At 43.9% G+C, this 26,306-nt stretch overlaps 1 protein-coding gene across 1 annotated transcript; it reads right to left on the bottom strand.

Annotated features, from left to right (window-relative positions):
- On the bottom strand, nt 1-26,257 carry rps6ka3b (ribosomal protein S6 kinase, polypeptide 3b). The gene is made up of 22 exons (XM_077553982.1): nt 25,772-26,257; nt 21,757-21,816; nt 8,643-8,759; nt 8,283-8,364; nt 7,476-7,556; nt 7,250-7,329; nt 7,056-7,162; nt 6,942-6,979; nt 6,712-6,854; nt 5,900-5,970; nt 5,707-5,795; nt 5,561-5,625; nt 5,341-5,443; nt 5,159-5,268; nt 3,882-4,007; nt 3,727-3,816; nt 3,487-3,645; nt 3,175-3,336; nt 3,008-3,084; nt 2,783-2,900; nt 2,488-2,628; nt 1-2,114 (listed from the first exon to the last, which is right to left on the bottom strand). Exons 1-22 carry the CDS (start codon nt 25,832-25,834, stop codon nt 1,992-1,994), a joined length of 2,205 nt encoding a protein of 734 aa, XP_077410108.1. The 5' UTR covers nt 25,835-26,257; the 3' UTR covers nt 1-1,991.
- Nucleotides 26,258-26,306: the final 49 nt, after the last annotated feature.

Consider the following 26,306-nt stretch of genomic DNA (forward strand, 5'->3'; position numbering starts at 1 on the left):
TTAGCTTATTATTCTTATTTTATTTTTTTATAGAAAGTCTCCCTGCAGGTATAAAACAAAACAAATCAAGAGGTGGTGTTGCAGCACCCAAGCTGAACAAATCTGACAGTTTGAGGAAGAGCAGGACAATATGAGAATACAGGAAAAAAAAGTTTATTTGACATTCCTTGTTCCCAAAGCTTTATAAGTATTGAATCCCCTTCAAGCACATTCATAATTAAAGTGGTCGCTAAAAATCAATCGCAAACCACATGGGCCTTTTTTTTTTTTTTACATGCTACACGCTAACGTAGCTAACTTTCCTTGAGTCTTGCCAGTGAAGCAGCCGCTTCCGGTGCAGGACGGAAAGAAAAAATAAAAGATCAGTTTGAATATTTCAGAATGTATGTAAAGCCATCCGAGCATTTATTCCAAATCCGTGATATCCAGATGAAGTCCATATGCTGGATATGGAGGCTATGAAATAATAGCTCAGCTTTCCAGACTGTCGGTGAAAAAACCTGAGCTGTTTTTATTTACAGTTCCCGTCCACAGACGATACGTTTGCGTCGGTGAGGAAGTACGCTTGTTTTTGTTTGAAACGGAAGCTTAATCGCAGGTGACCGTGTTGTTGCTTGCATAAATCATCGGGCCACTACGTCGGTGGTCCTCAAAGTGGGATGAACCTAATTTAGCTATACGGTGTTCCCAGCAAACATACGTGAGTAATTGATGGGTTATAACTGTCTGTAGGTGCCACAAGATGGCACCAAAGCACTACTTTTGTCTAGTTAAAGCTCCTTAACTGACTTCAATATAGTTCCTTAGCACCAAGCTGCCACAAGAGGGCGCCAGGACAATATTTTATTTTTTTACAAAGAAAAACTGGAAGTACTGTAATCCCTCCTTTATTTGCCGACAGTTGCCACAAGATGACTTGGCTAAAGGACGTTCCTTGCCACCAAGCAATCGTTGGCTTTGGCCTGAGCACAAAAACAGTGAATAACATAAAAGTAGTCAAATGTAAAAGTAGCCAATGGCGACTATGCTGGGAACACTGCATAGCAATCAAAGCGTAGCATGGCAGCTAGCAACGACGACAAGGATAATGCTAAATCTATCTTAAGGTCTGTGCACTATTATGTTCTTTGCTCTCACCAATAAGACAACTCAGCACACTAGTAAAATGGCTGTCCCTACTACTAGTACCACATTTGTCCTACTAGAGTGATCTTAAGCTGAATACTGTATCACATCTCTGCATACTAATAGGACAACTAAATGTTACTATATTGGCAAAACTGCACTAGTCATATGACATACTGTATGTGTGCTACTAGTATTATCAGTGAGGTACTAGATGTTAACTTGTAGAATCACCAGTCACAGTTTTGCCTCACTGGTAACATTTAGTTCTCCTAGCTTTGACCTCATTCACTGCCAAAGATTCAATTTTAATGGGCTGGCAGTGAAGAGGTCATACTAGCAGACCAAGAGTGGCACTAGGAATAGAAAAAAGCAACAACCAAGAACAGTCCTTCTACTAGTGCAATGAATTGTCTTGCGAGGACAAACAGTGTACTAGTACCCGGAGAGCCAGCATGATTTGCTGGCAGGGTTTGTCATCAAGTGGTCAAGACTGACAGAAGGTGGTTGTTTATATTCTGCTTTGGGGTCCAACCAATCACAAAAGGTCCCGTTTGCCGTCACCGTGACGACAGGGAAATTAAAAAACAAAGCATTCTATGTCTTGAAATGCTTCTGTGTGATTATCGTGTTTTATGTACAGCGCACTCTCTTCCTGTTCAGATTGTCCAAAGCAAAAATCCACAAATTGATCCCGGAAAGAACGCCGCCAGCCGTCCAATCGGAAGAGTCTGTCGAGTGTGCGGGAGGGCGGCGGCTTCTGTGTGCTCCTTTTTTTTGGGGGGGGTTTCCTGGATTCCATCAGTAGTCTGTCCAAGGTCACCTAGAGGTCAGAGTTGACGGGAGTTGAGAGAGGCTTTTGGACGTCACAGAGCAGTGGAAGTCAGCTTCTTCACACCCCTCCGCTGCGCCAAAGTGGAGCAGCCCACCGGCTCCAGAACCGACGGGACGTTCCTGTTCAGGGCCGAGTACGTGGCCGCCATCGCTCCCTGGAACGCAAACGCTCAATTAGTCATGTTCGTCGCACGGCGCGCGGGTGACGGGCAACTAAAATGATAGAGGGGCCACAATTTTTCATCATAAACTGAAAATATTTTACAAAAAACCCAAAGATGAACCTCCAATGGGACCTTGTCCGTGAAAAATGGGGGTTTGATGCCCCAAAAAGCCCAAACAAAGAAAAAAATTAAGGGAAAAAAATCTACAAATGCTGTCAAGCCGTGAGTATTCGGGGGTCCACTGTAGTAGGAACGTCTTCTCGTTTGCGCGGCAGACCATTCTTTGTATTTGTGATTGTGTATTTTGTAATCTTTGATATTTCTTTCCAGGAACGCGATGTAAACCCGAAAATGACCGAGTCACCTTGACGAGGTGCGGCGCGTCCTGCCTGTTGAGCGTGTATTGGGGCAGCCGGTCTCGGTGCGTCACCCACGGGTGGCGCAGCACCTGACCTGCCGTCAGCCGCTGGTGGGGGTCCACATGCAGCATCTTTGACACCAGGTCCTGAGGGGCCACAAACACAATCATGAGTTGGGGCCAGGTGATAAGACTTCAAAATCAAATCTTTTATTAAAAAAAAGAAAAAAAAAGGGGGGGGGGGGAAGTGAAATCAACAAAACATGATCATAAAATTGCCTAAGCTAGTGTTGTGACATACCTTGGCCTCAGCAGACACAGAGTTCCAGTACCCTCCAGTGAGCGAGAACTTCCCGCTGCCGATTCGGGCCAAAATCTCCTCCGGCGTGTCCTCGGGGCCGTTGGCAAATGGGGTGAAGCTGCAAAAAAAAAAAGAAGAAGTGACAAGTCATAAAAAGTTGCACTGGACAAGGAAAAAATCTATTTCAAGTTTTCAACACACGCAGAAGCTTTTTCCTTAACCTACCCTGTTAGCATGGTGTACAGAAGCACTCCAAGACTCCAGATGTCACAGGCTGCGTCGTAGCCCTGCTTTTTTAGGACCTGAAAGCGCCACCCATATCCGCTGATTCCTCTTATTTAAAAAAACTATTTTTTATTTTTTTAATTTTTTTTAAAGATCAGGTGACTCACCTCAGGAGCGACAAAGTTGGCGGTGTAGCACGGCGTCATGAGCAGCCCGTTCTCCGCCCTCAGCTGCTTGGCAAAGCCGAAGTCGCATATCCTGATGGATTCGGCGTTGCCGCTCTCGTCCACGTAGAGGATGTTGCTGGGCTTCAGGTCTCGGTGCACCACCTTCATGCCACGCAAGCAAGGCAAACATCAATGCTAAGCTCCATTAGCTGCCTATGGCGTTCCCCACAATATGCTAGCATTAAGCTAGCGTGGGTGTGGAAGGTATCCCCCATGATAAACGGCCTCGTGACGGCGGGTGTGTGGACGCACCCCCTGCACGTGAAGGTACTCCAGCGTCTTGGTGATGGTGAAAAGAACAGCGCTGGCCTCTCGCTCCGAGAAAAACTTCTGGCGGAGGATTTTGTCCAGGAGCTCTCCGCCCTTCATCAGCTCCGTCACCACGAAGACCGAGCGGCCGTCGTCATACACCTGAAGGCCAGAGTGACCCGTCGAGTGTTGGTTGCATGATGCGCCAGCAGGTGGCGCCAACGAGAAGACGACGCGACTCACGTCTTTGAGCGTGATGATGTTGGGGTGCTGGCCGTATCTCAGCAGGATTTCCACCTCCTCCGTGGGGTCCCGCTTGGCTTTGCTGATGATCTACAACAGGAGGACACAATGAGGCGGGCGCCCGGGCGTGGCCGGCGGGTACGAGGCGCTCTTACCTTGACGGCATATTCCATGCCGCTGCCCTTGTGCACGCAGCGCTTGCAGATGGAGTAGGAGCCCACGCCGATGTCCTCTTCCACGTCGTAGGTGTCGCAAAACTGAGACGTGCTTCTGTGGAGCTGCTGCTGGGCATGAGGTCAAATGTCAGGTCACAACGTTATCAGGGATGTAACAATATCGTGATATTGCAATATTAAAACTGCCACAATATCGTCGTCATGTCACGATATTAAAAGCAGCACATTTGTTTGTTGTTGATTTCCATTTGTGCAGTTGTAGCACCCTCCGGTGGCTAGTTTTTTTTGGTGCAGTTTGATTTTTATATGGGATGTATTGGCCCTTCTATGTTTAAAATTTACACTAATTGTCAGATGAAGGGGATTGTAATATGCTTGTGAATGAGTCAATATGTGCGCACATTAGCAAGTAAGTGCTTCAAATATCAAGTGTTATTAGAGATTGTAGGTTGTTTGGATGCATTTCTGTTATGTACAAAAGCACAATATTGCTGTTGTTGTTTTAACTCTTTGACTGACAGACGTTTTCAGAAAAGGGATGCCGTGGGTGCCAGTCGATTTAAGCATTTTGACTGATCTTTCAAGGGCCACAGAAAATTATGTGTAATATGGAAACACACATACTACCAAATGAAAAGATTGGACTCTCATCTTTCATCAGAAAAAAAAAGGTTGTTTCTACCTTAATCCGTTTTTCAGTAATCAACAATAGAAAATGGTTAGTTTCACCTCTGTTTTGAAACAAACGTCTTTTAACGTCTTTGGCACTCCTCCATAGGATTTTACTAAACGTTATTTAACGTTTTTGGCAGTCAAAGAGTTAACCACAGTGCTACGAATCTGGTTTGAATTGAAATGCCATTCATTTGTTCCAGCATCCAACCCAAAACTACCATTTTTTTAAATAAAGAAAAATAGCACTGTATTTTAAAATCTAAGTGTAAAAATATAATAAAAGAAAATTTAAAGAAATACATTTTTGAAGTGCAATTAGGCCAAAAGTCACACCCACCCACAAACAGACGTACAATGCGTGCTGACGCGCGCTTGAAAAGGGGCGTGGCCTCGCAAGCGGCATCAGAAGTCAAAAGTCAGTCTGGTTTGTTTCCAACAATTTGTTTTTAGGAGTGCCACTCGTGAGTGTTGTCATTTTGTATTTGGCAGCTCGCCTCCTTCAATAAACTGCTGAAAGTGAGCGTGGCTCTCGGTTTTCCACGACGACTAATCAGCGTCATTGTTAGCGTGCGTGCGTGTACCTGAACAATGGCGTTTGGCATCGGTTGCGTTTCCTCTTCTGTTATTGCCACAAAACTGAATCCTCGGAAGAGCTGATGGGCGTTGGCGCTGGGCGGGACTCCCGGAGAGTCTGACACACAAACGCAGCGCATTAGTTCGCCTGGCCTGACTCGATGCGTCATCGTGAGGGGGGCAAACTGACCGCGGGGCGTTTTAGCGGTGAACTCCGGGTCAAAGTAGAAGGTGTCGTCGGGTCGCCCTGCCGCCGGCTTGAAGGGAGGCGGGATCTCTCGGCGAAAGAGTTTCTGCAGGAGGAGAGAGAGAGAGAGAGAGAGAGAGAGAGAGAGAGAGAGCGAAGTGTCCAGTGAGTGAATGAGTCACAATGGCTGCGTCGGAAGGAAAACGTCAAGGCGCAGACGGACATTCCAGTCGATGGTGCTGAAGAACTGATGCCTCTTGATCTCCTCGACGCCGTCTGGACCGGCTCCTTCAAACATGAAAGGGAAGAGTTGGCCATGAACAACACAAACATCACTGACAAGATGAAGTGAGCTCAAATGTTGCTCACCTAATCTGTTGGAGGGGTTTCGCTTAAAAAGGTTCCTGAGGAGACTCTGAGCTTCTGAACTTAAAAACTGCGGCATTCCAAGCTTGGCCCTGCAGACACAAGTTGACGATTCAAAGCCTGCAAGCGTGACCTGCTCAGCATTTGAACGCTGAACGTCAAGTGGATCGTCCTTCTGATGGCTCCGTGGACTCACTTGAGGATCATGGTCATGGTCTCTTTGCGGTCCTTGCCTTGAAACGGAAGCGTTCCCGTCAGCATCTCAAACTAGAGGAAGAAGAAGGAATCAGAAAGCACATTAAAGAAGCGTGAGAAAATGAATTCGATTGCATAGTTTGCTTTGCAGCGGGCCGAAAAGCGGCCAATGGCGGGCTGTCTTTTAAGAAAGTGGGTGTGGTTTGGCAGGCTAATATTTGGCCATTATTTCTACAAAAACCTTTTGCTTCTTTTACTGTATACAATTTTACTCATATCAGATTGGTATTAAACAAAAATGGCTAGTTTTTTAGTGCAGTTTAATTTTCATACAGCATGTTTTGGCTCTTCTATGTTTAAAATCCGTGCCATTGGTCAGATGAAGGGGGAACGTTTGTGAACCGAGTCTTCTACTTAATCCACTTTTTAAATTTAAATGTAATTCTTCCCTATGCTCAACATGGCCACTTCTTAGAATCAAATTTCTCATTCATTTGCCTCACTGAGTGCAGAGTAAGCCGCAAAATGCCTCTTACGGGAAGTAAGAATATGAAATGAAATTGATTTATAACCTGCACTAGTGGAAAACATGAAAATTCACAATTTTCAAGTGGAGTCTGGAATCAAACTATTAAAATTGTTTGATTGCACAGCAGTAAAAAAAAAAAAAGTCAAAAAGTGTCAATGGGCTGAAAGTGGCTGTGATAGAACCTGACAAAAACTTGTCATTAATCGTGAGAAAAAAAAAACAAAAAACGATGACTCGCCCAAGACTAGCGTCATGCGATCTTGAAAACCCGCTGTGCCGCTCACCATCAGCACGCCGTACGACCACCAGTCGGCACTGTGCGTGTGTCCTCGCCGATTGACCACCTCCGGGGCCATGTACTCCACCGTCCCGCAGAACGAGTACGCCTTGTTCACGTGGTCGATGGACTCCTTGCTCAGGCCAAAGTCTGCGCGCGCACGCAGATATTTGAGAGAGTGAGGAACTGCGAGGCTTTTGCCATTAACATCCATCCAAACGGGGCCAAGTGACGCACCTGTCAGCTTGATGTGTCCGTCCTCATCCAGCAAGATGCTGAAGCAACAAACAGTTAGCGTTATGAAGACTTAAACCCTTTCCAACATGATTGCGTGCGCGTGTGTGCGTGTACTTCTCGGGCTTCAGGTCCCTGTAAATGATGCCGAGGCCGTGGAGGTGATCGAGAGCCAGAGCCAGTTCTGCGAGGTAGAATTTGACGTCCTCCTCTGTGAACATCACCTAAAACACACACACACAACTGAAACATCAGTGTGGGCAGCAGTAACGTGGATTTGGTTCAAAAGTGTGTTCCTGTTGCTGTGCGACCTCTTTGGAAAGCCTCGTGAAGAGGTCCCCGCCTCTCAGGAAGTCCAGGATCAGGTAGAGCTTCCCCTCCGTCTGGAAGGCTGAGGGAGGAAAGGAAACAATACAGATAAGACGACACGAGTCCCCTTCCCGTTGGGGAGGATAAAAGTGGAATGGGGGGGCTGCGATTGGCCGGACGGCGGCGTGGGGACAGCCAATCGCGCCGGTGCGAGATTGGCTGACTCACCGTAGTGCAGTTTGACGATGAAAGGATGGTTGACTTCCACCAGGATGTCTCGCTCCATCTTTGTCCTCACTCGGTCACGCACTGAAAACGCACACGCACCCAAAGCTGACATTCCACAAACAGCTCATAGTTTATAAAACACCAAGATGGCGACTTGGGTTGCAACGGGGGGGAAATTGCCGGTCAGTTTCTAAATTGGAAACTTTCTGTGGGAATGGATGGGAATTTGCAGGAAACTAAATGGAAAAGCATCTCTAAAACAGGTGCAGGGCTGTCACCATCAAATATTTCTAGAATCGATTGCTCTTTCGATTATTACATCGATTAATTGAATACAACTATTTCACATTAAAGTGAATCGCAAGACCATTTTTCCCCAGATTCCCCGTGCTTGTGTGGGTTTTCTCCGGTTTCCTCCCACATTCCAATTGTCAGGTTGATTGAACACTCCAAATTGTCCATAGGTGAGATTGTGAGTGTGGATGCTTGTTGGTCTCTGCGTGCCCTGCGATTGGCTGGCAACCAGTTCAGGGTGTACCCCGCCTACTGCCTGTAGCCAGCTGGGATAGGCTCCAGCACCCCCCGCGACCCTTGTGAGGACAAGCGGTTAAGAAAATCGGATGGATAGTATACAGTATGGGGAACTCTGCTTTGAAAATGGCTGAAAATCAATTAGTTAACGGCCAACCTTCAATTTTGCAGCTTTGGCTAAATTCCTTTTAATTCCCGCATAAAGTTTTCAAATTCCTTTAAGTGAGTCAGATATGGCGAGCTGGTGTTAACTGGCAGCAGTGTGTACGTGCGTACCTTTCAGTGTTGCTTTCTTGAGGACTTTCATAGCATAGAGTTGGCCAGCGTCAGGACCAGTAACCTTCCTCACCAGGAACACCTAAAAAATTATTATTATTTTTTTTTTTAAAATCACACGTCAGTATTGTTTTGCAAGCGCAGTTGCGTGTGTGTTTTATTGAAACGGAAAGACAACGCGGGCGGGAGTCTAATTGCTCATTCATAAACATGATGACACTCCGCGGGAGCCTGAAGGGCCCTTGGCCTGCCGCGTCCATGGCAACGGCCTCTCAAACATGGCCAGCGGTGCCACACGGAGCCACACCGGAACGTAAACCACACACGCGCTTGCACGCACGCACGCACGCACGCACACACCTTGCCAAAGGAGCCTTGTCCCAGGACTTTGCGCAGCTCGAACTGGCGAGGGTCGGCCTTCTCGCATCCCTCCTTCACATGGTGAGTGATGCTGATCTCCTTGAAGGCCACTTCATCCTGAAACACACACACACACACACCGGGCTTAGCTAAAAGGGATTTCATGTTATTGTCATTATTTTATGTTGGGACAAGTCGAAAGTCACACTAACAACTGTAAGGTCGTATGTGTTCCTTTAAGGATACTTGAGTAGCTTTCCAAAAATCGCACAAAATGAATGTGGCCTTAATGGGACGAGACGATCGTTGTTAATGTTTGTGTGTTGTGTTTTGCCCAGTGAATTGCATGTGCATGACGCTGCAGCTGTTTCAATGCAAGACACACAGAGAGAGAGAGAGAGAGAGCGAGAGCGAGAGCGAGAGAGAGAGAGAGAGAGAGAGAGAGAGAGAGAGAGAGAGAGAGAGATAGAGAGAGAGAGCGAGCACCATGGCACTCTCTAGGGTCAGGGTTCACCAACCTTTTTGATAGATAGCTACTTCCAAATGGTTTTGAATTATAAGGTGCAATTATTAATATTCATAAATCTGAAGGCACCGATCATGTTCATGATTTCTCACAAAAATGATCAACAATAATTGAACACAATAGGAAAAAGCTAAATAATATGTAACAAAAAACAAAAAAACATTTGAGCTATTTTTAGAATCGGCCTGCGGGCAACTCATGAGGTCCTTGCTGGTGAGAACACTTTCGGCATATGACACAAAATGATTATTTTGAGTGGGAATGGAACGAATTAATGGCATTTGCCTTCATTTCAATGGAGAAAGTTGACGAGATCGTTAATCGTTCTGTTTATCATTATACAATGTTAGCATAAACATAAATAATTTGTAGAAAACAATGAATAATTTTCTGACTAATTGAGGGATCCATGGGGCAAGAATTGTGGGAAAATGAAGCGAAAGCACCAAGCGCCGGCATCTGACGACAGGTTGAGCAGGCTTCCCGAGTGCCCGTCATCAGCACATAACAAGGTGAGGACACGCACGCACACACACACACACACACATACACACGCGGTTGTCATGGAGCCGCCCCCGGTACCTGTTTTGTGTAGCCAAGTGACTCATAATGGCGTTCAGCCTTCAAACACTTTGCAAAGGGAATCACGCAAACATCCTCCTCCCCCGCCCCTCCCTCCCTGACGCATACCTGGACTTCCCAGGTGGACGACCTGCCGGCTCCCAGTGCATGATGGGTCCTGTAGTCCAGGGTGTGGCCCAGGGTGCGCGGCGACAACATGCTCCTGCGCGGCGACGGGACTGAGCGGTACCGAGCGGCACCGGCTTCTGATCATTCTTGACGTCTTCGTTCCCTTGCTCGCTTTCTCTTTCTCTCTCTCTCTCTCTCTTTCTCACACAGACGTATCGTATCTTCTCCTCCCTCCTTTCTGCTTCTTCTCACGCCTCATTTCTCCACACTTTGTCTGAATACTTGTCACCTCTCGCTATTCTCATTACAACACGTGCAGTTTGATTCTTTGGGGAAGTGGAATCAGCCCAACAAATCAACACTCAGGCCTGGTTGGATTTTAACATCCTTTCAAGTCTTTCAAAGCAAAAAAGAAAAGAAAAGAAAAAAAGAGAGCGTATTTTGTGTTAGCAAAAAAGTTGTTTACGTTTATGCTAGCAAGTCACGGTGATGATGTTTGTTTTGGTTTTGTGTCAAGTTAACTGCAGTTTGAATCCAAACTGTCGAAACGAACGCGCAGAAACGCCACCGACGCCGCAGAAATAGATTGACCGCCGTTTGAAACTCGGAGGAATGTTGACATTTCAAATGCGCACGTATGCGTGAGTCAGACCACAGATGGCGGATCAGAGCCGGAGCGACAGGATGCTCATGTCGCACCTCTTAATCACGGGATTAAAAGTGCAATGCCAGCGCCTCCGCACACACACACACACACACACACACACACACACACACACACACACACACACACACACACACACACACACACACACACACACACACACACACACACACACACACACACACACACACACACACACACACACACACACACACACACACACACACACACACTCAAATTCAACCGTGGGACAGCGCAAAGGAAGTCACCTTCCTCGTCCACACAACTACCTCCATTATTGTTTATTGTTTCTATTAACAATTCCATTCCCCAAAAAGTTGACGCAAAATCGCTGTCTCAAATCTTCAGTAATCATTTTACATATATATATATTTTTTTTTTATAAAGTGTTAATTTAAATAAATCAACAAATGAAAAGTTTCCTGTATCTCACTGAGCGACAAATGCATGCAAATGCAGCTCACTTTTTTTTTTTTTGTCAGAGTTCATAAAAGTTTTCAAAAGATCTTCGCAGACTGTAACAATTGTCACAATATGTTTGAAATGGTTTTGTGAAAAGTAAAAACAGTTTGGGAACATCTTACAAATCCTGATGAAAATCCTACATTTCGCTACGTTCGCAAGCATTCATCGCTCAGTGAGATGCCAGCTTTAACGGCCTTCAGGTTCGTAAAAAGACCGATGCCGATATTTGGCATTTTGACATTTAACCTTTATGGCTTTGGCATGGCCACTGTGTCAAAGTGGTCCTTTCTGACATGTTACAGAAAGAACATGACCCATGATTAATGTATGTTTCTGCCCCGTCAAGTTGAAATCATATCCTGTTTTGGAAGACATGGACATTAAAACACCGATTCATCGGCAGATTCATCGATTATTAAAATACTCATTAGTTGCAGCCGTAGACACGCGTGCTAACCGACTCACAGTCCAGCTGCGGGGCGGCGATCCCAAACAGCCCAACATCCCCTCCCTGCTCACGGCCGGCTCGCGGCAGCCATCGTCCGTCCTGGAGGGCAGCAGGAAGTGACGGAGCGCCTTCAGCCGGCCCCTCAACGCACGGAGGAGCCCGGGCACAGTGCACACGTACGCCGGCTTGGCGTGGGGTACGCGGTGTGTCATCGCAAAGAGTCGACGGCGGAGTGCCACTTGGGTGGGTGGCCGCCCTGTGACAGCGGATGAGTGCACGCCGTGTGAGGGGATAGCCACAGTAAGAGGAGATGTGTGTGTGTGTGTGTGTGGAGGGGGGGGGGTCCAAATACGGAGAGAGGGGCGCGGGATTCCCCACAATGTCCTCCCCTTCTGACTCACAACCGTAACCTTCCATCCAGAGTTTCCATCAGGTGTCCTGGTGATTTCCCCCAACACACACACACACACACATAGAAAGTAACCAATGAGTGAGAACCACGAGTACAAGGGCCTCACAGCCCCTCCCCCTTTTAGTCCGAACAGCAGCAAGTAGGACTGAATGCGACACATTGACCACACTGGATCAGGAAAAGTTATTTCCCAAGACAGTTGAAGGTTTGGAAGAGAGAGAAAAAAAAAAAAAACATTTTGCAAAATCTATGCTAGCCCACCTATAGCGGTTTGTGTTAGCATTTAGCAGATACGATACGATACGATACAATATACTTTTATTTTCCCCGTGGGGAACTTTTTCCTGGACTCCGTCCAGCTGCAGTTTACAGTAAAGAGAAAACAACAGAATAAAAAGAGATAAAATTAAATGTTCGAAAAAGGAAAAGTTTATGTGTTATCATTTGGGAGAGGAATGAAACAACTTTTTAAATTAAATTTTTTCTTTTAAATCTTAAACAGACATTGTTTGAAAATTCAAAAAAAAAAATTCAGAGGTCCAACTTTCATCAGCATGTCTTAAAAGGTTCAATGAAAAGTTAAACAAACATATAGCTCCCTGCTGTTTCTACAGTAAATTTCCAACGTTTCGAAATGCCATATCTGAAATGTTAATTTCTCACTCATCGTAGTTTTAATTTCAAACAAAAACGGAAAGTGCAGAGAGTTCCCAAGGTCAGCAGCATCTCTTATAAAGTTCACTGGATGTCAATAAATAGTTGTCTGAAGTTAACGTAGTTTTAAATGGATCTATTATCGGTCGTCCGATTTTTAACTCATTTGCTCCCAAAAACATATTTATACGTTTTTTTTATGCTAAAGCTTAGAGAAGGCTTTGATGCAGCCTCTCAACTGCAAAGAACGGTGGAAGCAATGGTAAAAACGGCCAGCAGGTGGCAGCAGAATAAAGAGATCAACCAGCGCCATGTTGCAAAAAAGCTCTTTTCCCCACTTTTTTAAACAGATTTGTGAATAATGATGAAACTTAGCTATATTCTAATTCTAATTGCTGCAAAACGGAAACGGATAGAGACATACTTTTTTTTCCTGATGAAAGAAGAGACTCTAATCTTTCTTTTGGTAGGTTCCATGTTTTATAGCAATAGCGAAGGGGGTTGCTTCAGTGAAAATGGCTGCCAGTGAATGAGTTAACAAAGGCCAACGCCGATATTTGTCAAAATGCTGAATATCGGTGCCAATAATCAGCCTGGCCGATAATCAATCTATCCCTACTTTTCCGCATTTGCTGATGGTCGTCATGTGGGGGAGTGAAAATGCTCCTGTTAGGTGAGCTGGAGCGGCGGCCCGCCTACACCCGGCTGACTTTGGCGAAGAAGCGACGTACAGCTTGGACTGGTTGCCAGCCAATCCCAAAATGAGTCACGATGACTTGTTTTTGGCGAGTGAATGAAAGGCGAGCTCGCCAGCGCGCTTCCAACTCCCGACCACCTTCCTAAATTCCACCTGTCGCACGCAATGTGCGCAATGCCAGCCAAGCGGCGGTGACGGCCGGGTGACATTTCTTAGGTTACCTGCACCTGTTGTCGCCCTCCTGCGCGGAAGGACACGCTTACACTCGCGCACAATCAAGAGCAAGCAGCAACGTCACAGAGGTGAGGAACAATGTGCAGAGTGTGCACGCGCGCACACGCACCAACACGCAGTGATAATGTGTTTCCATCATCCATCAATTGAAATCAAGTGTGTGTGTGCGTGTGTGTGTGCGTGGCATAACATCACAGATCGAGCGGCGGTGGGATTCCATTCCACACAATCTGCAACCTCTAATCCTGTTACGCAACCAAATTAACAGGCTGGATGGCCACCGTGCGTGCGCACATACACAAACACACACACACACACACACACACGCTTGGGATTTGTCAGGTTAGAGGTTGTAAGTGCATTTCCGCTCGCTTGGGCATCATGGATCCAATAACAGACACACGCACATAAACACAGTAAAAAAGTCATAAGCGTATTGGATTCACTTGAGAAAAAAACTAAATGTTTTCCTGACAATTTTTTTTTGGGGGGTTGTTTTATGTGTCCTTTTTTTTTAAATATATTTTTTCCTGTTTTACTGCATTTTCATGACCCCCCCCCCCCCCCACACACACACACACACAAGAAAAAAATATGGAAAAATATTCAGAAACACAAAAAAAAAGATTTCCCCGTTTTTTCAAAAACAGTAAAAAATTACTCTAAAAAACAGGAAAAAAATATTCAGAAAAACAGGGGGGAAATTATTTAAAAAAAAAAAAAACAAGAAAAAATTATATATTTTTTCAGGTTTTTTTTCAAATAATTCCCCCCCTTGTTTTTCTGAATATGTTCTATGACATAAATTAATTCAGTAAAACAGGAAATAAAAATTACACAAAAAAACAAAGCTCCCCCTCAAAAATTTGCCAGTTTTTTAAAATATATTTTTTTAGGTGGATGCAATACGTTTCCTTACTATTGACTGTCAAGTTCAACACTTTCTTTTAAAATCCGAAATAAAATCCCAATGACAAGTTATCATAATGATTGATCTTTATTAGCTGTTCTATAAAAAACGCCAGGTAAAAAAAGAAACATCTCGGCAAGAACAAGCCTTGATTGGACCTTTCTTTTCCCCATAAATGCTCCGACGTGAGAATTGAAAGTGACTCGGCGGCTCTCTTTGTGCCGGCAGCGCCACCTATGGAAGCTTTCACGCCACGGCATCCTCGACGCGCAAAGCCAACCGCGTGAAGACGAGACGACGAGATGGGAGCGCGAGAGAGGATGAAAGGATGATCGATGAGGAGGAGCCGAGTCAGGATGTCATCATTTATTCAGCAGCTGGCATCAATGTGGTGGGCGGCAGGATCATTCTATAAATATCATTTACGCTCAATCGCTCTTAGGTGAAAATGCGCAACATGAAGAGGCCACACACTGGATCTCTAAAAAACGGAATTATCAGGGCTGTCACTATCGAATGTTTTTATAATTTATTATGCTAACACAGGCAGAGGTCATCGCTAGGGTGCTAATGCTAATCACGATTGCTAATCACGATTGCTAATCATTTAGTATAGGTTAATTTTCGTGGTTAATTAACAATATTGACTGATTGATTGATTGATTAATCAAAAATAAAAAAACATTTTATAGAGGGGATGATTTTATTATTTCATTCGTTAGCATGCTAATAATGCTAATCACGATTGCTAACTGTTTAGCATAGGCTATTTTTTTTGTGGTTAATTAACAACATTGACCCAAAATCAAAAATTTAAAAAACATTTTATTATTCCCTTCGCTAGTGTGCTAATGCTAACTAATCACGATTGCTAACTGTTAGTACTGTATAGGATAATTTTCGTGGTTAATTAACAATATTGACTGATTGATTGATTGATTAATCAAAAAATAAAAAAACATTTTATAGAGGGGATGATTTTATTATTTCATTCGTTAGCATGCTAATAATGCTAATCACGATTGCTAACTGTTTAGCATAGGCTATTTTTTTTGTGGTTAATTAACAACATTGACCCAAAATCAAAAATTTAAAAAACATTTTATTATTCCCTTCGCTAGTGTGCTAATGCTAACTAATCACAATTGCTAACTGTTAGTACTGTATAGGATAATTTTCGTGGTTAAATAACAATATTGACGGATTGATAGATTAACCCAAAAAATGATTTTTAAAAAAACATTTTAAGGAGAGGATGATTGAATTCTTCAATAAGTAATCAAATCATCCCCTCAATAAAATATTTTTTTGAGATTTTATTATTTAGTAATCAAATCATCCTCTCCATAAAATGTATTTTTTTTTCTCTTTTTTTGTTGTTAATCAGTCAATATTGTTAACCACAAAAATTAGCCTATACTAAACAGTTAGCAATCGTGATTAGCATTAGCACGCTAGCGATTACAAATGCCTGTGTTAGCTACAGTGAGATCAATGAGATCCTGTTCACTGCACGCGTCTGCAAAAAAAAAAAGGTCCGTGTAGAAACATGGACGTCGGCTCAAACATGGTTTCGGCGGAGCTTCGAGGAAGATGACCTATTTTTAAAGTCGCTTTTTTTTTTTCCTAGCCTGACGATGAACCGCTATATAATGGGTTACACTGTAGATAATGATAATAAGTCCGCCAGCCCACTTACAGATTGCGGGTCACATTTAACAGCTTTCCATTACTGCAACAACAACAAAGTCCATTTGGATTGTGACTAATTGTGTTGAGTGTCAGGGCAGCGCAAACACAAAATGACTCAGCCAATCCAGTCACGGCACATTTTCCTCACAGCAGCAAGGAATGCTGGGAAACAACAAAGGCTTCTCAATGCGAGCGGGACGGAGGTCAGAGGTGCGCCTCCACGCGTCCTCGTTGCGCCCACGTTACCACGGCAACCTGCCCATAACACACACACACACACCAAAGTGCGATGATGTATTGATGGACAGTTGAGACTTTTTAGTGCCCACGCTCACTGTTCTCCCCACAAGAAGCCCCTCGCACGCACGCACGCACGCACTCGCACGCCCCTCTCTCATTAGTGGAATCAAAGCACTTGATCGAATGCCAACAGGGCCTCTACAAGCCTCTTAATTATGTTCACAAATGCGACACAACAGAGGGGAAATCCATCATCCATCTTTTTGTCCTCATTACGGTCGGTGGCGAGCTGAAGCTTACCCCGGCACGTACACCCTCGACTGGTCACCGCTCAATTACAGGGCCTAAATAGATTATCAAAACGATTATTTATTTTTTGCTACAAAACAAGAAAATGTTTAAGAATTAAAAAATATTAAGACCAATTTTAAAAAAAATAGAAACACTATAGTTTTTTGGTACAAAACAAGAAAATGTTTAAACGTAAAAAAAACAAATATAATTCTTTGAAACGCTATAATTAAAAGTTTCTTTAGGATGAAAACATTTGACTAAGTTAGTTATTTTAAAATGTAAAAAAAAAAAAGATGCAAGTGTATACGTTTAAACAACTACATTTTTTTTAACGATTTTCCAAAATTGTAATTGAATTTCGATTAATTGCACAGCCCTACAAAAAAAGCATTCAAAATCGCGTTCACTCCTGTGGACAATTTTGAGTTTTCAACCGACCTGTTTTTGAACGTGGGAGGAAGAAATCCACACATAATTCACACAGACAAGCTTTTGAAATGAGGGAAAAGACAATTAGCCACTGGCAGGCAGCCAGACGAGCGAGCGCTCTCAAGGAACCGCGGCTGTCAACTGTCACTGTTGCGTTTTTCTTGATTGGCTCTCGTCTCGTCTGGTTGAAGTATCGCATGACAAACGGCAAAAGGGCTCTGGCGTGTTATACGGCAAATCTATGCTGGCAGGAAAACACGCGCATTGCTGTCATACTACACGCTGCCAAACAGGACAGCGTAGAAACACTTTGGAACCCGTTAGACGTGTACTACTACACAGCTCACACACACACACACACGACTTTAATCAAAGTAATGCAAGTGAAATCTAACTTACGCACTGAGGCATTCTTTGTCCTGGTGCCACTAGTAGACCGACAAGGGCACAGTGTTTTACTAGAAAGACTTTTCCATTTCTAGTGCCACTTTTAACCCGTTAGTATACTCACTATTAGGGCTGGGTATCGATTCAAATGTCCTCAATCGATTCACAATTTTTTCTGATTCGATTCACTTGGTTCAATCCGATATTGATTAATTATGGAACATCAATTCTTCATTAAAAACAAGGACATGATAATAAAAAAAAAACTCCACAAACATTTAATATAAATTAAAAAGATTCAGATTTGTCCTCAAGTGCAATAAGTCAGGTCTTTCATAAATATAAGTAAATAACAGTAAATTTCAATAACGCAGTAAGATACAAAAAAATTAAAAATGATAGGAAAAGAGAGATATTAAAATAATCGAATCATGGCTTTATGAATCAATATCACGCTTGAAAAGGAAAATCGATTTGATATCGTTTTATTTTTTTATTTTTTTAAACCAGCCCTATTTTATTTAAATTTAATTTTACTAACTATACCATCCAGCCAATTCAACTCATGTAGATATAATGATGTATGTGTGAACTAAATGTTTGTTTACCCTAAATGTTAATCGATCGTGAGCTAATACTAATCACCATTGCTAACATTTTAGCATACTCAAACTCACGTTCATTCTTATCTATAGACAAAATAAATAAAAAAAATTTCGGGGGGGTGCTTGGGCGATTATTTGACTATTTGATGGATAATCGATAGGATAATCCTTTTTAAAAAGATTTGATAGCGACTGCCCTATACCAATTGTTTTATTAGAGCTGAATTGTCTTGCTAATCAATGTTGAAACAAATTCCCATAAAACACTTTTTGATTACTTTCTTGACTCTTGATTATTTAGTGACACAAAATTCTACTACCTAACATATTTTGCTTCACTAGTAGTCCAACTAGCACTAGTGAGCAAAACTAGGCATGAACTAAAATTCTACTCGTTAACATCGAACACTTCAGTAGTAAGAGCATGCAGATGTTTTCCTTTTTTTATAACGTGTAGAACAAGTCCGCCAAAGCTGTCCTACTAGTGCTCCGAAATGTCACACAGTCGTGCAAAACAACATCACTAACAAGGAAGTCCCTTCTGCCGGCGCGCTCGACTGTCAAACAAGCACGCAAATCCCAACACGCAGGCGACAACATCTGTCTGCGATCCGGGACGGCGCGGCGCACTCTGCTCTACCTGAAGTCGTCGTCTCCTGGCGTGCAGCAGAAGCGTCTTCATGGCGCTCAGCCCGTCATGGCGCACCACCGACCCCTCGAATGAAAGTTGGAGCGAGAAAGAGCCCGAGCAAAGCCGCCGCACGCACGCACAGGAAGACCCGCCAGCTGCTCATCACGTCCTGTCATTGTTTCCCTGGCAACAACATCTGCACAGGAAGGCAAACATCTGTGCGCTGAGCCAGTCGTCACGCAACTCACACACGTGCGCCCTCCCCTCCATCCCTCCTCCAATGTTTGTTTTCGTGATTATCAGCATTTAAGTGAAAACACTGTGATTTCCCGCAGGCCTTTGAACGCACCGTCAACCTTGCACAACAACACGCGTCTCGGAAGGGAGAAGATTGGGAAGCATGACGGTGCTTGAAATTCCACATGTGCCAGCGAGGAGGAGGAGGAGGAGGAGGTGGAAGGATGAAGGGAGGAAATGAAACAAAGTTTGGAGGCTGCGTGTCAAATTCCTGCTCAGGTCAGCGCAAGCCCGGCACGACCACGCCTTCTCTACTTTCATCTCCATTTACCAGAAAGAACGTTACAGGTCATATTCATAATCATCTGGACGACATTTTCCTTTTGTGCTGCGGTACAACGCGGGAAAACGACGCAGGCTGTGCCAAAGGTTCGTTTGATGCAAGCCGCTAAAAAAATGGATGGCCGTAGCTTGGAATCGCCACATGCTAACTTTAAAGACACTGCGCCTAAAAGGATTGGAATCAGTGCTGTCACTATCAAATATTTTTTAGAATTGAGTAATCTATCGATTATTCGATCCAAACTCAGTTGCTCCCAAAAACGTATAAATACGTTCTATTTTAAATATTACCATGCATGTTTTTTTTAATGGGTTTGTTTTATGCTAGAGCATACAGAAAGCTTTGATGCAATAAAACAGACCACAATATTTTGTGGGCCTTGCAAAATCATTTAAAATACAGTAAAAAGACAAAATATTGACTTTTTATTGCTGAAAATGGATAAATGAGTCAAGTATGCCTTTAAGATGGATATAAGGATGTCCAATAAAAGCTCAAATGGCTTCCATACAGAGGTTCAAGTTCGCTGTGTGTGTGTGTAACATTGGGATTAGAGACACGCACGATGTCCTCACAAAGATATTGTGTGGCGGTGCTGTGATTGGTCGCTTCCTGGAAAGAGCCACAGTAAGTGAGCGAGCGAGCAAGAGAGCGAGAGAGCGCCAAGTTCAGGAAGACGAGCTGGACACATTACATCATCACCCTGTGACCTCTCACAATGGCAACCCCCACAATGCACTGCTCTCAGCACACCACCACGCCTGGTACAGGCTGCGCACGCACGCACGCACGCACAAAACATCCACTTTCGTTTACAAATCGTTTCTTTTGACCTGACATGTACGTTCGCCGTCACAAGCAATACTGATCGGGGACGCGCACACACCTGACTGAGCAACTTGTGTGTGTGTGTTTAAAAAGACAAAGGCCGCAGAAAGTCAGTCCAGATGGTCACACAAGATTAAACACCATCTGCCAGTGAGCGCCCCACACACACACACACACACACACACACACGCACACACACAGGAAGTTGCAACATGATGTATGGAACCTTGAAAAACGAATGGACTAATAAGGAAAGAAGTTCGTATTTTTAGCTTTGGCGAACGAGGCCTCGCTCCCGCGCTTGAATAATTAATGCTTCCTTTGATCATCCGTCTTGAAGACCTGGTTGGAGGCGGCGGGTGATGAGGGTCCACATGTGGTGTCAGACAGTGTGTGTGTGTGTGTGTGTGCGATACTTAACGTGATGCCAGCCTGCTACTGCGAACAAACAATCCTCTCAAGAACATTTATGGCCTTTTGTCGACTGAATACTTGAACAAGTGACCTCATACACACACACACACACACCTGAGATGCAGCAGATGGCAGCAGATGTGAGTGTGTCCCTCAAGAGAGCAGCGACCCTCCTAATGTGGTCTGGAAGCCATTTTCTGTCCTACACTGCAGGGCATCAGCGTGCGTGCGTGCCCAGGGGCCATTTTGAAACATTCACACTAAAGACTAAATGTTTGTTACCTCCGCAAGGTGACTTTGTGTATTCAAAATACAAATACACTCACATCACACGGGCGTCGAACACAAAGTGTGTGTGATGTCCGTCGTGTGTGTGTGTGTGTGTTTTATTGGCTATGGTGTCACAGAGTAACCTCATTATCCCAATTTAACCCGTTTACACACCACACACACACACTTAGACAGTACTATGAACGCACAACCTAAGTACAAAAGTGTGTGTGTGTGTGTGTGTGTGTGTGTAAGCTAAGCACTCTGGAGAGACAAGTAATGACTACTCAGCTTTTCTCAGACAGACGATCCATAAGCCATCTCCCGTGCATTTAAAAATCAATGCCTGCAGCTGCCGGCAACACAAAAACACACACACCGAACTCGAGACCTAAGCGGAGACATGAGGTACCGTGAAGTCGACCTCCAACGTCTACACAATGATGCAAATGTACTGTGGTGGTATTATGTTTTGTTTATTCCCAACCGTCTATTGTCTTGTCTGCATGTTAATTATCATTATTTTTTGTCCAATCAGATTTCAGCCGCTATGTGTTGCCAATGTCAATTGTCAATTAGCCCGGGGCCACCAGATTCACGAATGCTGGCCCATGCAACTTCAACTTCTCACTGGGCCCCAGCGCTGACCTTTTTGCTGATGTCAGCATTTTCCTGTCCTCTGATTGGTTGGTCATAGCAAGCCAAGTTGGACTAGCAAAAAAACATTTGTAGCGATCTGCGCAGATGATGAAATGGACTAAAATGAGGAGGATCATCAAAGGGGGGGGGGGGCGTACGGGGAGCCGGCTGTGGTGCTAACGAGCCGAGCTTGTGTATGTTCCGGGATGAGTCACGCGTGGATCGGCAGCCGCAGCGAGCATCACTCCCGAGCGAGGCAGCAATTATCCTGAAGGAGTGGGCGTCAACCCACCACTCGTTTGTCAATCACACGCAGACGCACACAATTGGTGTGTGCGCTGCGCTGGATGCGCGCGGCGTGAGGTGGACGCACGAGAAACTCACATTGCAGTGCGTCATGCCGTCATCCTCGCCCACGGAGTCCTCAAGGTCGTTATGAGCATCCTGGAAGCGCACAGAGGTTAAAGGTTAACATGGCAGCTGCTTCCTGTGTCTGACAATGCTAAGCTAAGCTAAGGTGAGGGCAATAAAATCAATTAAAATGGGAATTTTTTAAAACATTTTTTAATTGCTCAGCAGCCCAACCACAGTGCCACTAAAGCGGCGTGGACCTGAAGACGCGTGGTAAGGCGAAGAAGCACAAATGCAGACAGGAAGTAGCGTGACATACGGCGGCTCAGCAGCGACAGCTGTGATTCCGACACTGACTGTCGACGACTACTACGTGTAAAAAGCACGCGGGCGGGCTGTTATTGAAACAGTGATGGCACGGCACTGAAAAGCGAGCAGGTCACGGCGGAGGGGAGATACTGGAGGACGCGCAGGCGCTCGATGGCGGCCGTGGCGAGGAAGGAAACGCCCGCGACGTGCTGCAACAAGTCGCGAAATGCCAGGAATGATGGCAATTTGACTCGAGCGAGGCCGCGTTTCATCCTGAGCGTCCCCGACGTATGGAAACATGCACTTGATGATCATAAAAGAAGTTTTCAAATAACCGGCCGATCGCAGGCCACATACAGACAGTAGTAAAAATTCAGTGCACTCATAAAACATCAACAGTGCACTAGTAGAACAACACTAGTGGTGCCACTTTTGGTAAACCAATTATAATCGGCCATCAACAAAACAATCGGCCAATTGAGCGGTTACTTTCCCTGAATGCACCGTTTTGCTTGCGTAGCATTAGCAACTAGCAAGTGTGTAGCGTATGTTATTCTTGTTAATTTTGTTGTCCCCAAGCGTCCTTTAAGCTGCTAAATGACACCCCAGTTGGAGTTAAGTGTAAAACTAAACGCACGACGTTAAGAATTACATCCACTGTATATCTAAATTCAAAAATGCTTTGTTTTTAAAACATCAATATCCTAGCGCTAATGCTAAAAGCGAAAGGAGGATCCTATCAAATTCTAACAGGAAGTTAGCATAGATTTCGGGAATGTTTTCCTTTAAAAAAAAAATAAAAAATATTCACACACAAATCTTGTGGGAACACATAGCCACAGGTGAGATAACACTACGCAGTTATTTTCATAGAATTCAATTGCAACTTTCTTCTGTGCTCACTTTAAGTGTGTAAGGCATGGATGCACGGCACCACACTGCCCCCAAGAGGCCAAAACACAAAGCAACAGTCAGCATTTGTTCTGTTTTTTCAGTGCTATTATTTTAGTTTATTCTATTCTTATTTCACTTTCGTATTGTTTTATTTTGTCTTTGGCCTTTCAAGTTGTATTTAAAGTTGCTATTTCAAGGATTCAAAGACTTTCTTTTCTCCAAACTCAAGGGTGCAAACATCCATGTATTTTTGTTGTCTTAGCACACATTTGCACATGACATGGCACGAAATACAATCCCCGAGCTCCCCGGTTAGCCCAGTAAAACCTAAGACAAAATTACACAAGATAAAAATACATAAAAGAAAAGGTTAATGCTTTACAGCAGTTGTAAAGAAGTAAGAATTGTTTTATCATTGAGGTCATAATATAGACTTGTCATTTAAAGCAGAGAATCTTAATAGCAAAAGTTTGTGCGTAAGCGACACCAATTCAAAAATAATTGGGGAGGGGGAATTTTATGTATTATTTATATATTTAAATAATTGGCCGATTAATCGGTAATCGGAATTTTTCCTGCCATACATCGTTATCGGCCTAAAAAAAAATGCATATCGGTCAACTAAGGAAGTGGACGCGCACCAGGAGGTGGGGGTGCTCCATTATAGCTCCGATGACAACGCCGCACAGGAAGTGGACATGCCGCTGCTGTCGCACCGCGCGCAGGAAGTGACCGCGCTTACGCAAGCTCCTTCCTGAATCATGCGGCGGCAAAGACGCCTCCTGCTCGTTGTTGAGATTTTTGAAAACTTGAAGAACTGGAACACGCGCGCACGCACACACACACACACACACACACACACACGCCACTGACTCAGTTGGTGGAGCAATCCCACACTTTTCTCCAAATGTTTCCTGCGTACAATCATTCTTTTGCATAACGCCACAAATGCTAAGAATAGAATCCAAAGCGCAAGACAGGCTCGGACTTTCAGCTTCTATTGAAATCCATTAGGGCCAATTGATGTCATTAGTCAGTCTGCATCATCTCAACTGCTCTCCAGTAGTGCAGATGCAAATATGCCAATTCAATCAGCACAATAACATTTACTACAATAAGATTTTTCACTGAAAATGTGTTTTTGGGTGTGTCTGAATGCCACTTCAAATGTATACCTTTCGTTTTCCATGCAAAAAATGGGTACAGTGGTTATAAAAAGTCTACACACCCCTGTTGTCAAGCCTTTTTTTGCGATACAAAAAAATAAGGCCAACTAAAATATTTTAACATTTTTATAACGATTAATGTGACCAACAAACTCTACAATTTAAGTAAAAAAAAAAAAAGAAAACCTTTTGTGAGGGGAAGGAAAAATAACTGATATGTGGTTGCACAAGTATCCACGCCCTCTTTTAACGGGGGATGTGGCAGTGTTCACTTTCAAACAAAACATTTAAATATCCCTTAGGCAACTATGTCATTAGGCGAAAAAAAGACTTAACATGAGGGTTATAAAAATCACGCTCAAGTGAGGCAAATAAATCTTGAACATGTCATGTCATAAATATAGCAGATTCATATGATTACTGGACCTTGCGTTCTTGCAGGACATTTGAGAAAGTAATTGGCTCTCATTTCAACACAACACGTTCACTAATAATGACAAGTGAGTCGTCAGTGTCAGTGGTGAGACGTAACAGAGTGCTAAAACTTAATTACTTTCACTTCTTAGATCCTACATTTGGAAATGGATATCTGTACTTTCTTTTGTCAAGAAGGCTTATTACTCATTTGATTGTGTTTTTTGTTGTGCCAAGTTATATATATATTAAAAAAATGGGTATTTGATTATTGCATGTAACTGACAGTAAAAATATACTGTTCATTTAAGTACATTTAATAGTTTGTATTTTTTACTTTTAAGTACAGTGTTCCATCGCTATAACGCGGTCTCGCTGTTTCGTGGATTTTTTTCTGTGCAATTTTGCATACATTTTCTTTATTATAGTAATCTACCTATTTTATCAAATTTATGAAGGTTTGAACACTGAGAATGTTAAAGCAATAGAGAAATGTGATAAAAAAAAATGTAAATGCCTTGATGTGAAAAGTGTCTAAATTGTGTGGTGAGGGGTTTTAGAGCCTTAAAACATTTATAATAAATGTAAAACATAAAGCTAACTACTTTGCGGATTTCATTTATTGCGGGTACTCTTTGGAACCGAACCCCAGGGGAAAACGAAGGAACACTACATGCCACAGTTAAATCAGTACTTGTATTTTTACCAGTCATTCATTGCACAAGTATCCATACTTAGGGTGAGTATTTTAGCCATCTGTGATAACTGGCACTAGTAAAAATGTGTTTCTACTTTACTTTTTTCTACTATGAGTTGAATGGGTCAACCTACTTAATCAGACTTCGTTACACAAGCACCTGTACTTCTACTAAGTATAGGGTGAGTACTTTTGCCACGTCTGATCGTTGACAGTATAAAATTTACGGTTTTTTTTTTTTTTTTTTTTTACTTAAGTACATTACAGTGACAGAGTTTTTGTTTTTACTTCAAATCGAATCTATATTTGTACACTGTCTGCACTTTTGCCACGCATAGTTAACAGTAAACATTTTTTTACCTTAATGCACAAGAATACATTTCAGTCTGTAAGTAGAGCAGTTAAATGAGTTCTATTACCTTATTAGTCTTATTTGAACAAGTACTTTACTGTCACTTTGTGCAACTCTATATGTTCAAAGTGTGAGTACTTTTGCCACCTTTGTCCAGTGCCCATTTCCGTGTGTTGCTCAACTGTGTTTTAAAGGCGAGCGCGGACTCTCACTCACCTCCCCCGTCGTGCCCCCCAGCGGCATCTTCTGCCAGGGATCCGCCAGCTGAGCCAGCGGCATCTTGCCCGTCCTCTGCCTCGACTTGTCCTCTCCTTCCCGCTTTCGCTTCCTCTTCCGTGGCCCGGGACCCCCAGTCCAGCCGCCCTTGCTTCTTTTCTCTCGCCTTTCTTTTGACCTCTTGGCAAAAATGTTTCGCTAGTTCCGCGTCACTTCGCCGGTTGGCGCCGACCCGCCACGGAGCTCTCGAGCCGAGGGAACGCGACCTATCCGCGGGTGTGTGGTGGCGCCGAGTCCGCCCCTTCCTCCGGACGGACGAACATGAGAAACGGCAAAGAGGACGTCCTTTTTTCCCCTTCCGAGAGCCCGCAGCCACATGTAACAGTCGACTAGAACTACTGTGGTGTATCTGCCACCCCCTCTCTGTCTGTCTGTTCTCTCTTCCCCCTTCGCTCACCCTCTCGCGTTCACTTCCTGTACTTCCCAATATGGCGGCCGGTGTCGGCTTACCTGTCCTGCTTCGTCACCATGGCGG

This window comes from Vanacampus margaritifer, chromosome 20, assembly GCF_051991255.1.
Source record: "Vanacampus margaritifer isolate UIUO_Vmar chromosome 20, RoL_Vmar_1.0, whole genome shotgun sequence".
Classification (NCBI taxonomy): domain Eukaryota; kingdom Metazoa; phylum Chordata; class Actinopteri; order Syngnathiformes; family Syngnathidae; genus Vanacampus; species Vanacampus margaritifer.

Bases quoted from the DNA above. Each gene is read 5' to 3' on its own strand.
- rps6ka3b (XM_077553982.1), bottom strand. From the start codon at position 25,834: ATGCCGCTGGCTCAGCTGGCGGATCCCTGGCAGAAGATGCCGCTGGGG. The intron at 7,330-7,475 runs GTGAGTCAGCCA...TTCCTCCCTCAG, and splicing joins CATCGTCAAACTGCACTACG to CCTTCCAGACGGAGGGGAAG. The intron at 2,629-2,782 runs GTATGTCACAAC...GTGGCCCCTCAG, and splicing joins CTGTGTCTGCTGAGGCCAAG to GACCTGGTGTCAAAGATGCT.